The 12,960-nt window shown below is 39.3% G+C and overlaps 1 protein-coding gene across 3 annotated transcripts in view; it reads right to left on the bottom strand.

Moving 5' to 3' along the window:
• Positions 1-12,960, bottom strand: part of Fchsd2 (FCH and double SH3 domains 2) — a 246,047-nt gene that overhangs the window by 12,246 nt on the left and 220,841 nt on the right. For all 3 annotated transcript variants that reach the window (XM_076548355.1, XM_006982124.4, XM_016000690.3), the window contains one exon: positions 1,374-1,508. In XM_076548355.1, the coding sequence (XP_076404470.1) occupies positions 1,374-1,508 (135 nt within the window). The remainder of the gene's footprint in view (positions 1-1,373; positions 1,509-12,960) is intronic.

Here is a 12,960-nt window from a genome sequence, read left to right as displayed (position 1 = left end):
TGATGAACAGTAGTAAAACATACCGAGCACACAACTCAGTGAGTAGTAGGCTCTACTATAGGCTATGGAAGCTCCCTCTATGTTTGCATGACACTGAAATCACTTAATGCATTCTTTCTTAGTGCAGTTGCATTCTTCAGAATGCAGTCCCACTGTTAAGCAATGCATGACTGTTCAGAGTAAATAAAAGAGGACAACAGGTCAGAGTAGGCTGTTAAGGATGACCTGAGTAGGTACTTTTTCTTTCTTTCTTTCTTTTTTGTTTTTGTTGTTTGTTTGTTTTCGAGGCAGGGTCTCTCTGTGTAGTTTTGGTGCCTATCCTGGATCTCGCTCTGTAAGACCAGGCTGGCCTCAAACTCACAGAGATACACTTGCCTCTGCCTCCCAAGTGCTAGGATTAAAGCCGTGCGCCACCACCCAGTTTTGTTTGTTTTTTTCTTAAAGGAAAGAGATTTTTAAAAAGATTCATTTTATTTTAATTATGTGTATGGTGTAAGTATAGTTGCCCTTGGAGGCCAGAGGCCTGGAGTTGGACTAACAGGTACTTGTGAATTGCTCTACATGGATGCTGGGAACTGAATTTATGTCCTTTGAAAGGGCAACAAGAGCTTCTAACTGCTGAGCCCTCTCCTGCAAGGAAGGTGCTTTTTGAGCTGGGCTCAAAGGAAGAGAAGTAGGGAACTGAGACGTGAGGAAATGGAGTTCTAGGCAGAAGGAGTGAGCAGTATAAAGATGTTCGGGGGAAGGAGTTGAGTGCCCCTGGAGTCTGAACTGCAGCCACTGGCTACTGTTCTGGGTTTTTTCCTACAACCACTTTGTAAGACATTTTTCTTCTGGTCTCAATCTGGTGGGGGTGGGAGAGTCCTAAGGGAAGGTCTATGCCAAGCTGGGGCATGAACTCTAGCCACTGAGAGTTTATAAGACTGTGCTCAGTGCTTTGTATTATGGAAGTGTTACTCAGTCTTCAAAGTAGATACCATTCCTGCCATACAGGAAAACAAACAAACCGAAGACAAACAAAACCCCCAAAACACTGGGTCTCACAGAGACCAAGTACATTTGGGTAGTTCAAGAGCAACAGAGACAGTGGTTTTGAGACAGGGTTTCTCTGTGTAGGCCTGTCTGTCTTTGAACAGAGATCTGCCTGCTTCTGCCTCTGAGTACTAGGATTAAAGGCACGTGCCAACACCACTGGGCTAGAGACAGGGTTTTAAGCAGAAAAGTCAAGGGCAGAGTCTCAACATTTCATTACCACGTCCTATTGCTATCAACAGATGGCAGCTTTACGCTAGCCAGCATAGTGTGAGCAGAGAGTCTCATGAATTCTCAGAGTTGCCACAATTTACTATCACCAATATATGGGGGATACAAACCTTATAGGAATAAACAACTTTGCAGGTAAGTGGGTAATTCCTTAAGGTGCCAGAAGGGCTGGAGCTGCTGTCATCAAAAACATCCATGTTGTCTTCAAACTCTTCTCCTTCTTCTCTTTCAGCATCTGCATTAAGCTAGGAAAAATTAGAAGCCATTGGCTACTTTGTTTATTTCATGAAAATGGTAGAAAACAGGAACAAAATCACTTGAAATCTGATTGTTTCAAAATATTAATTCATCAATTCAACCACACAGAAATGACTGTCCTCAATTGCATTTTCCATATTATAAAGAGCAGAGAATGTTTAAAATCTACAGTTTCAGGCCACTTGGAGTTACACACATACACAAAAGTAAAATGTCAGGCTGGGAAGCTGCTGGTTTTGTAGAAGTACTTGCCATGCAAACCTTGATGACCTGAGTTTCATCAGCAAATCCCATGGTGGAAGGAAAGAACCAATTCCCAAGGATTGTCCTCTGTATTCCACATGCACACCACGGTACATTTGTGTGTGCACACACATATATACACACATGCATGTACAAACAAGAAATAAAGTAAAGCATCTCAGTGGTACACATGTATAATTCAAGCATCGGGGAAGTGGAGGCTAGAACAGATGGTGGGTTCTGGACTAAATGAGACCCTGTCACAAACAAACTTTTTCAAGTATTTAAGAAGTAATTTTTATCAGTATCCCTTCACTTTTTGCTATTAAATACTAGCTAACAAAGTCCTCTTAACATTTTAAATTCTAACATGAGGAAACAAAGATTCCTACATGTTAACAGGTAGGAATGATGTGGAGAAACAGTCTCTAACTATGGTAGGTAGAAATGCAAAGTCACACATTGTTTTTAGAAAATATAGTGCCCAAAACAGGGTTCAAGCCATGACCAATAGCAGAATTAACTATGATAAGGTGCTCTGTTACTGAAAGACACTATCAGAAGGGGCCAGAGATGCAGCTCAGTTTATAAGAGTACTTGTCATGTTCTATCCTCTGCACTCCATAAACCAGGTGTGGTGGTGATGCATGCTTGTAATTTCAACACTCAGGAGGCAGAATCAAGAGGATCAGAAATTCAAGGTCACACAGCAAGTTTGAGGCCAGCATGAGCTACAAGTGACCCTGTCTCAAAACAAACAAAGCAACCAACCCATTAACCCCTACAGTGAAGCCAGGTGTTATGTATCATGTCTGTAATATCAGCATTCAAGAGGCTGAGTCAGGAGGACTGCTTTGAGTGTGACACCAGTCTAGGCTACAGAATGACACATGGTAGCACATGCCTATATTCTCAGCACTTGGGAGGCAAAGGCAGGATTATCCTTGGCTATATAATGAGTGTAGGCCAGTTTAGGCTACATGAACCCCTGTAACAACTAACCAACCAACCAACCAACCAACCAACCAACCAACAAAACACAATCCCCAAACAAACATAAAACAGTAAAAAACAGGAAAACCCACCACAATGAGATACTACTTTCCATTCATTTGGGTCTTTATCATCAAGAAAGAGAAAAGAGCATGCTGAGGATGTAACAAAGCTGAAACCCTGTAGTGGGACTATAAATGACCCAGCTGCTGTGGAAAAAAAATATAATGTTTCCTTAATAAATTAAACATAGAATTACATATAATTCAGAAATTTCCCTGGGTATATACCTAAAAGAACTGAAAGCACAGACTTGAACAGATGTTTGCAAACTGATGTTCACAGGAGCAATATTACAACTGTCAAAGTTCCACTGACAGAAGAATAGGGAAATGAAACACAGTACACACATATAATGGAATATTACTCAGTCTTAAAAAAGAAGGAATGCTGGCTGACACACAATACTCTAGGGATGTACTTGAAGAAATTACGCTAAGTGAAATAAGCCATCCACAAAAGGATAAACATCACCTCTATTTCTAAGAAGTATGCAGAGTAGTCAAAGTCACAGAGATAAAGTTACACAACATTTGTTGGGATTGAAGGTAGCTCATAGGAGTTATTGTTTACTAGGTACGGAGTTTTACCATTTTCATTTGGTTGTTTACTTGATACAGAGTCTCAATATGTATCCCAGACTGGCCTGAAATTTATGTATCTCAGGCTTGTCTCAAACTTGGACTTCTTTGCTTCTTCCTTTTGACTACTCAGATTACAGGTAAGGGCTACCATGGCCAATCAGAGCTTTCCCCCCTTCTTTTTTTTTTTTTTAAGATTTTATTTTTAAGTGTGTGTGTGTGTGTGTGTGTGTGTGTGTGTGTGTGTGTGTGTGTGTGTGTGTTTATGTGTGTACCAGACAGAGGACAGAGACATCAGATCCCCTGAAGCCTGAGTTACAGGTGGTTGCTAGCCACCTGTTGTGGTGCTTGGAACTAGGTCCTCTGCAAGAGCAGGACAAACATTCTTAACCACTGGGCCATCTCTCTAGCCTCTTAAACATATTTTATATATTCAGAAGAACTTGCTTTCACACTCTAGGAAAAGTTACAGACATTTTAGTGTATTACACAAAATACTCAGACATTTATAAAAATGGGGTTAGAACAAGTTTCCAAAAATATATACAGAATGTTAACATGTAATGTGCTTTGGTACTGGGAATCAGTCCAGAGCACTTTATCTTGCCAGCATGGGCTGATACTAAATATTCCTTTTGCATCCTCTGTTTTTAGTTCACATTTTATTCTCACAGAAAGGACTAGAAGGCTTTAGTGACAACAGGAGCCACTGTCAGATGCTTTGCTTGGCTCTAGCAGCTTTCTAAAGCACAACATCTAAGACTAATTTCTTCCTTCCTCCCTCCATCCTCTTCATTGTTCTTGTGTTTTCTTGACCCAGCATTTCTAAAATCTCAGTCTTCCTTTGTCTCTTATCTTATGGACTACACTCTCAACCCTTCTTTCTTTCTTCTTAGCCATACTTACATGTTTCCTTCCTTAATTGTAAAATGCTTACTCTTTCTGCAAGGGCAGTGAGAAGAACCCTGTGGGAATTAGTTTTTGTAGTGGCTGTCTCTTGGCACTCAGCACCTTCAGCTCTGTGGTGCTCATAGGGAGGGAAGCAATGAGCCTCGGTCTGACAGGTTGGATGTGAATACTGACTATATTGCGCACTTGCTGTGTGTGACTCTGGGCAACTCATTTGGTTTCTAAACTTCAGTGACCTCATGTTGCTAATGAAGACTATTTTTCTTTCCACAGGGCTATCATAAGGATTAAAGGAGGCAATACATTTTAAACCTTTAACACTCACTTGGCAAATGAGAGGCACTTAGTAAGTCATTATCTTTTGCTGGTTTTAAGAGGCACAGAGAATGAGATGAGGAATTTGCTGACACCTAATACAGGGGGAAGCAGCTACTAGCAGAAAGTGACCAGAACCTCTGAACTCTACTTGGACAGAGAAGTGACGACAAAGCAGAGAACCTTACTCTAAAAACTGCCTAAGTAATAAAATATAAATGTCTGTTTCAAAGCAAGATGGAATACTAGGAACCAGATTGAAACAAACTGGCCATGGGTCTGGAAGACAGCTCCACGGGTAAGGGTGTTGCCACCAAGCTTCAACTCAATTCAATCCCTGACCTCATGGTGGAGGAGTAAACCAATGACTCTTGCAAGTTGTCCTTTGACCTCTACTTGATAAACATGGCATGCCCCACTCCCAGTAAATAAATGTAATAACATAAAAAAATATGGTCAAAATATATGAAAGTTTTCAAGACACAGGCCACCAAGCAACAAGACAGTGGTGTCTGGGGAATGGAAACAATTTGCTCAACTTACTGTCAGAAAAAGTTTCCAGGCTGAGGACGGTGTGCCCTGTGAACTGAGGAGTGGAACTGGGAGTTCATGAAGGCCAAGGCGGCTAGAGTTCAGACCGAAGTAACAAGGAGAGCAGAAAGAGATCCTTGCAGAGGAAATTTGCAGAGGCCTCAAGTCTTCAGCTGAGAAGTGCTTAGTATATGAGTATGAATAAAGTAGCTGAGGCTAGAATAGAACCACCTAGAAGGATCAGAGAAAATTATCTCTAGAGCTCACACAGGTTTGGAAATGACTCCTGTTTCCCCTAAGGCATAGCACATCAGGTGGGGCTCACAGAGCATCAGTAAGAGTATGGAACACATGGGCAATGCCACCAACTCGATGTAACTGCATTTGTAGAACACAGTACCCAACAGCAGCAGAATGCACACTCTTATATATCACATACTAGGTCACAAAAGAAGTCTCAGTAAATTTCAAAGAACTGAAGTATGTTACTGATCTACAGTGTAACTAAATTAGAAATCAAAGGCAGAAATGTATATGGAAAGCTTCCCCAAAATTTGGAAACTCAACAACATACTTCTAAGTAAGTTACCACTCAGTGAAGACACTGAAAAGCCAGTCAGAAAGTATCTTGAACTGAATGATAACACATTAGCAGAACCATGCAAAGAACCTAAAGTAATATGTAGAAGGAATGTTTACCAAATGCCTCCACAACAAAGGGGAAAATGTCTAAAATCAATATCCCAGCCTCTACCTGAAAAAGTCATAAAAGAAAAAATTAAATCCAAATTAAACAGAAGGAAATAATTAAAATCTAAGCAGAAATTACTAAAACAGGAAACAACAACAACAAATGAAACCCAAAGTTTGCTCATGGCAGAGAGCCATCTATCTGATGGACCTCTATTAGAAACAAATGACCACAAAACCAGGAGACAAAACCAACAGAAACAGAGTGGTGACTGGCACACCTACAGATGCTCCAGATGAGCAGATATCACATCATAAACAACTTCATACCAGGACCTTCAGTAATTTGGATAGAACCATTTTTTTTTTTTACAGTAACAACAAAACACAAGCTAAATTATCAAAGTCTATTAAAAGGAGAACAGCCTCTGGCTGGACATAGTGTCAGCATCAGCAAACCCAAGAGAGGAAGGTAGAACATTCAAGGTCAGCCTGGTTTACATAGTGAGTTCTAGGCCAGTCTGAGCTATAAATGGAGATCCTGTCTCAGAAAGTCAGCCTCTTCCCAGCACTTTTTAAATTTTTAATTTTGAGATAGGGTTTCAGTAAGTTGCCCAGGCTGGCCTTGAACTCACTCAGTAGTCTAGATCTTGAACTTGTGATCTTTCTGCCTCAGCCTGCAAGTAGCTGAATCATAGACCCATGTCACCAGGATGTTTCTTAAAACATTAAATATATACCCATTATATATCCTAATCAAAAGCATATGTTGGTAGTATTTATCCTACCCAAATTCAAGACTTATAAAATTATGATAAGTAATAATAATAAAAAATAGCCCAGAACAACCAAATGTCCACAACGAGTAGAAGGATAGTAGGCATCTACAGCTATACAATGCAATATTGCTCAGTAATGAAAACAAATGAACTGTTAACACACAGTAATAACGTGTGATCCTCAATATCATCACACTGAGCTTTGAAAGTTCCATGCAAAAGAGTAGATATGATTCTCTTTATATAAATCCAGAATACAAACTAACCCAAAGTGCCAGGAAGTAGATCTGTGGTTAACTGAGGAATAGAAAATGAATGAAATTACAAAAGAGAATGAGGAAAGTTTGAGAGAATAATAAATATGCTTATTGTCATAACTGCAATTCTTTTACTAGTGCCCACATATGTCAAAACATATCAGAATGTATACATTAAACATGTGCAATTGAATGTATGTTTTTCAACCTTCAATAAAGCTGCTGAAATATTAAGCTATATGTCAACTGGTCACACAGTACACAAAGATTTAACACAACCACTAATAGCACTGGAAATAAAACACCCAATGATACTTAAAAAATAAAAGACCTACACAGTATTAAAATGACAGATTAGACGAACACAGAGAAACCCCATAGAGTAAGGGCATGAGGTCTGAGGGCTGTAGAGGCAGACACCTCTGGGTTCAAATGTTACCTCTTCTCACTCAGACTTTAAGGAGATACTGAGTCTCCCAAGCCTATCAGTTCATCTGTAAACACACTCAGAGTAACATATTAACTAACTGTTCTCATGCAGATAATGTACAAATACACCTGACATAACTAACACTCGAGCCCCACTCCTTGCTTTTAGTGGTAATTTAAGCTTAGATGATAAAATGGGGGGAAAGTGCTTATCTTGAGGATGAGATGAATATTTTTTGACATGACTATGGGTAAGAAACTGTCACAGAACTTTAGTAGTATTATTGCTATTTTAATTATTTTTGAGAAAGGCTCTCATGTAGCCCAGGTTGGTCACAAATTCACTATGTAGCTGAGAATGACCTAGAACTTTTGATTCTCTTGCCTCTATTTCCTAAGTACTAGGATTATAGGTATATGCCACCACATTTGGTTTAGGTGGTACTGGGGATTGAACCCAGGAGTTCATGCATGTTAGGCAAGTGCTCTAACAACCTAGCTACATCTCCAGCATACTTTTAAAAAGAAGAAACTAATTTTTGTATTCCATTGAAGTCAAAATGGATAAAACATTGAGTTTTAGCTGGGCAGTAGTGGCACATGCCTTTAATTCCAACACTTGAGAAGTAGAGGCAGGTAGATCTCTGAGTTTGAGGCTAGCCTAGTCTACACAGTGAGTTCCAGGACATTCAGGGCTACACAGAGAAACCCCGTGTCAAAAAACCAAAAACCAAAAAAACTCCTCCCAAATTAAGGTTTTACAAATGTGAATTAGTAATTTCCTAAAAACTTTCATTACACATAAAATAAATATTGTTAACAATAATATTGGTAACATTTACATATTATTCCATTACTTAAAGGAAATATCACTACCTTTTTTATTTATTTATTTTGTTTTGGCTGCTCAGGCTAGCCTCAAATCCCTTCTCCCTTAACCTCTCAAGTAGCTGAGATTATGTGTACCAACCTATCTAGTTCATCTTCTTTTTTGTTGGACATTCAAGTGATTTCAGATGCACATGCACACTTTATTTAACCACACATTTCTGTGATGAGATCACATAGCATCTGCTTTTCTTACTATTTTTTTTCAAGACTATGATAACAAACATTGGCAGTATTTCTCCCAGCATTGGGAAAAATACAGTAAACACATCACCACTGGTAACTATAGGGATTTTTAAAAAGAGATTTATATTATTTTAATTTTGTGTATGTATGTGTAGGGGATATATGCACATGAATGCAAGTACCCAGAGGTCAGAGGTGTCAGATTCCTCCAGAGCTGGGGTTACAGGCTGTGCATGCTGGAAATTGAACTCAGGTCCTCAGGAAGAGCACTATGTGCTTTTAACCACCGAGCCATCTCCCAAGCTCTCTACTATAGTGATTTTGTGGCACAACAGATCTCTTGAGTTTCAGTCTTCTGATCTTATTACAGTTACGTATCCTTTGACCAATGCTCATCACCCTTGCTTCCTAACCATCCAAGCCTCAGGGAAACACTATTCAATTCTACCTCTAGGAGTTCAATGTTTTAAAATTACCATATTTTTTTGGGTGTGTGTTGTGTATGTGTGCATATAGTGGTCAGAGGGCAATTTCAGAAGTCAGTTTTCTCCTTCTACCATATGGGTCCCAGGTATCACTGAGGTCACCAAGCTTGGTGACAGGTACTTTCCTCTGTATATATGCCTATTAGTGGGATTAATAGTGTATTACAGCTATGATGCAAGTCAACAAATTGTAATAATACTGGATATACTTCTCTCAGCGGGATTTTCAGTCCCACTCCCTTTTTGGTCTTGGCTAATGGCAAGTGAGACAAGTTCTCTCAATGTAGATATTACTTAGATAGAGTCAACACTCAGCAAAGGGTCTCATGAGAAGGGCTGGCTGAAAGCAGTAAACTAAACTGATCTTACCAGAATTTGAAATGTCAATTTCACCAGAAGCTTGGGCTTTTTAGAGCATGGAACTTACTAGTTTCAATATAAAAAAGACTGCCATCCCTTTGAAGGTACTATAAATATGAAAGCAATTGAAGCTTTTTTGCAAGGATATTCTTTTTAACAATTTCTATTGGTTTCATTATAGAAATCCATTCTTTCTTTTAATTGGGATTAGCTCAAGCCCACAAACAGGTTTTTCATATTTTAAAAATAAATTCTATTTGACTGCAAGGACTATTAGGCAGCTGGAGAGTAAAGGTTAAGCATATCAGTCTCCTTGCCTTTCAACCACATTATTCAGCACAGTCTTCAAGATGACTGGAGTCAGGATTTATTTCTCTGCAATTCTGCAAATGTCAGATCCTTAGGGAGGCTGCACAGCAAAGCAGACTGTCAGATCGCCTAGTGTAACTGTTGAGGGAAGTCATGCAGACAGTGTCAGTTATAACCAGAAAATCTAGGAAAAAGGGAGACTAGAAAGAATAAAAATCTCACGCTTTGGGAATCTGTATTACAGAAAACTACCCTAAAATTGAAAAAAGAAATTTAGTTGTTTCTTAGTATCCAATGAGGAGTCTATCGAGGATCCCTTGTGGAAACCAATTCCATGGATGAGATCAGGTCCCTTACATAAAATGGTGTAGTATTAAATATTACCTATGCACATCTAACAGACTGTAAATGCTATAGAAATAGTTGCTATATTGTATACATGCTTAAGGTATACTGATCAAAGTCTCAATTTTCAGTACTAATGCAATTAAAAACCAAACATTTCATATTTGTGTTGGTTAAATCCATGTATGTAAAAGCCATATTTATTATGAATGAACAATTGTATATATGCAAATATTACATAGAATGACCATAGAGAGTCTAAAAGGAGGATTACGAAGATTATCCAGTGACAAGGAACATTAGACTGAAAAAATTATGCAAAATTAGTCTTCTTTATTATTTGTTTATGTAATTTTAAGGGCGAGGATCTAAACTGAGTTATGGGTTTAAATGAGAGAAGGCAAGACAACAAGAGAAGGGAAGGATGAGTGATTCAGTGGTTCATGATGTCACTGGCAGTAATCCATTCTCGGGTAGGCTCTAGTTACTCAACAACTAAGTATCTCTCTGTCCCCCTACTCCCTCTCTCAAACTGGGTCTGATTATGTAGTCCTGGATGTCCTGCCTATGTAGTCCAGGCTGAAGGTCAGCCCTGAACTCAGGAGATCCATCTGCAACTGTCACCTGAGTGCTGGGATCAAAGATGCGCACCACCACGCCCTGCAGCTCTTTTAAATGCGTCACCACATTCTGGGATTCTTTTCTTTCTTCCTCCTAATCCTATATTCTATATAACAGCATGAGACAGGAGGAAGAGTTATCATCTAAGTATGGTTCTCTAAGACAAATTATGTAGTTTAATAACATTTACCTTCCATGAGACACTCTTTAGCTATACTGTTAATGTCTATGATAGTCATCATGTTCCCCAGATGACTAATGCTTTTGTTGGCATCTATAATGGAAGAAAATATTTGGTGGCCAGAATGTGTATTTCAGCCTCATGTTCCTCAGCCAGCTAGCTGTCAGTTTGAAGGGGTACAAAATTCTCTGAATCATTTCAGTGTTACTTAAGAAAAAGTATTTAAGCTATTTTATGACTTAAGGTTTCCTTTAGTAATACAGCTGATAGATCTTCCATAAAATATAACCTCTTAAGCTGAAAAGGGGAATACAGGTTCTGTAAGACTGGCTAGAGGGTAGGAAAGGTGGGACAAGATTGCAAAGTACTGCTTTCCAAGGGGCTGACACTTCCTGATGAGCTGATGTCTAGAAGCCCCTATGCACATTTCATTTATTCGCTTCCTTCAGACTCATAAGCACAGCTTCTATTTAGCTCTTATTAAAGTCCATCAAGGCCTACTTCAGATGACATTTCTTTATGGGCAAACTCTTCTGGAACTAGTACTGAGGTTTTCTGATAGTCTGTCACAGAATAAAAAATTCTAGGGTTAGAGGAGATCATAAGAGTTGGTTAACCTAACATTCCCTAAGAAATCCAGAAAGGAGTGATTTTTTTTTTTGCAAGGTGTGCTGATGAATTTGCCATAAATGACCTGAAGTTTGCCACGGACAGACCTAGTCACATACTGTCAAATACCATTAAGATCTATAAAGGTCTGCTGGTTCTCCCAGCAGCTAAACACTGAAGAAAGACCAAGTCCCATTCACCTCTAATATGCCTAGGAAGAAAGCCAAAGGTGAGGATGGATATATGCCTGCTCAACGTAATTCATCCTCAAAAGGTGCTGACTCAAGCATAGTCATTTTGACTGATTGAAAGCAGGGCTGCTACAGAGCACAAAGAAGTTTGTGCCTCAAACCTGATGTTACCATAAACTGTAGAACAGAACCACCTGAGGTAGATGAGAAATTTAAAGATGTAATAGGAAGATGTTCATGGCATCGGACAAGCTCTTCTAACCTCAAAGTCAAGTATATGATGTGCATGATTTCCAACCCCACAAGCCAGCTTACCACTAGTAATGGAATAAAATAAACTTTCAATAGATTGTTTTTTTCTTATACCATAACCCCCCATATAGTCTTTTTAAGTATATAAATGTATTCCCATTAGGAAATCAGAATGTTATGTGGAAAATGTGACAAAACTTCTAGGAATGTTTTTTAAAACTGACCAGTTTATGTAACAAGGTTACCTAACATCTGCAGGGCACAAATATTAGAGGCACCATGAACAGAGTTAGCCTTTTATTTACCACTACTGCATCCTTCCATTCATCCCCTCAGGTCTTCCTTCAACAAACACTATGTATCTACTGTACCATGGTACTTTGCTGTGTGCAGCAGAGCCAGAAGACATGGCCATTATATTCCAGAGAGGATGACAGACAATAAAAGAAAACAAAAAAGAGAAACAGACACTGTAAGTTCTATGAAGAAAACAAGCTGTGTGCTGGTTATTACCTGTCAAACCCTACTTGCACTGGGTTCTAGCTCTGCCCTGGTAACTGAATTCACCTTTAAACTGAACCTGTGTTAGACGAGCCTTGTATGTGTCTGTGTGTTTTCTGTTTTTTAATTTATTTTTATTTTATGTGCATTGGTGTTTTGCCTGCATGTATGTCTGTGTGAGGATGTCAGATCTTGGAGTTACAGACAGGTGTGAGCTGCCTAATGTGGGTGCTAGAAATTGAACCTGGGTCCTCTGGAAACACAGTAAGTGCTCTCAACCTCTGAGCCATCTCTCCGGCCAGAGCCTTGTATGTGTTTTATGTGTGAGTATACATTCGTATTCACATGCATGTGGAGGCCAGAGGTCAGCCCTGGATATTATTTCTTAGGCACCACCCACCATGTTTTTTGAGACCGGGTCTCTTGTTGGCTAGGAACTTACCATTAGGCTAGCTCCACTGGCTGGCCAGGGAGCCCCAGGATCTGTCAGTCTCTATCTTCCCAGCACAGGAATCACAAACATGTGACACCAAGTCTGGCTATGTTACCTAAGTTCTGGAGCTTGAACTCACGTCCCCATACTTGCATGATAAGCACTTTACTAACATATTTCTCTACCTCTGACCCTACATTTTAAAAGGACATTTTACAACTCTCCCAATGTTCACGTCATGTCACTAGACCTCTGAGAAGTTCAGAAACACTAGGTTTTCTCTTCTACTAC

This window comes from Peromyscus maniculatus, chromosome 1 (assembly GCF_049852395.1).
Source record: "Peromyscus maniculatus bairdii isolate BWxNUB_F1_BW_parent chromosome 1, HU_Pman_BW_mat_3.1, whole genome shotgun sequence".
Classification (NCBI taxonomy): Eukaryota; Metazoa; Chordata; class Mammalia; order Rodentia; family Cricetidae; genus Peromyscus; species Peromyscus maniculatus.
This window is presented reverse-complemented; position numbering and strand designations above follow the sequence as displayed.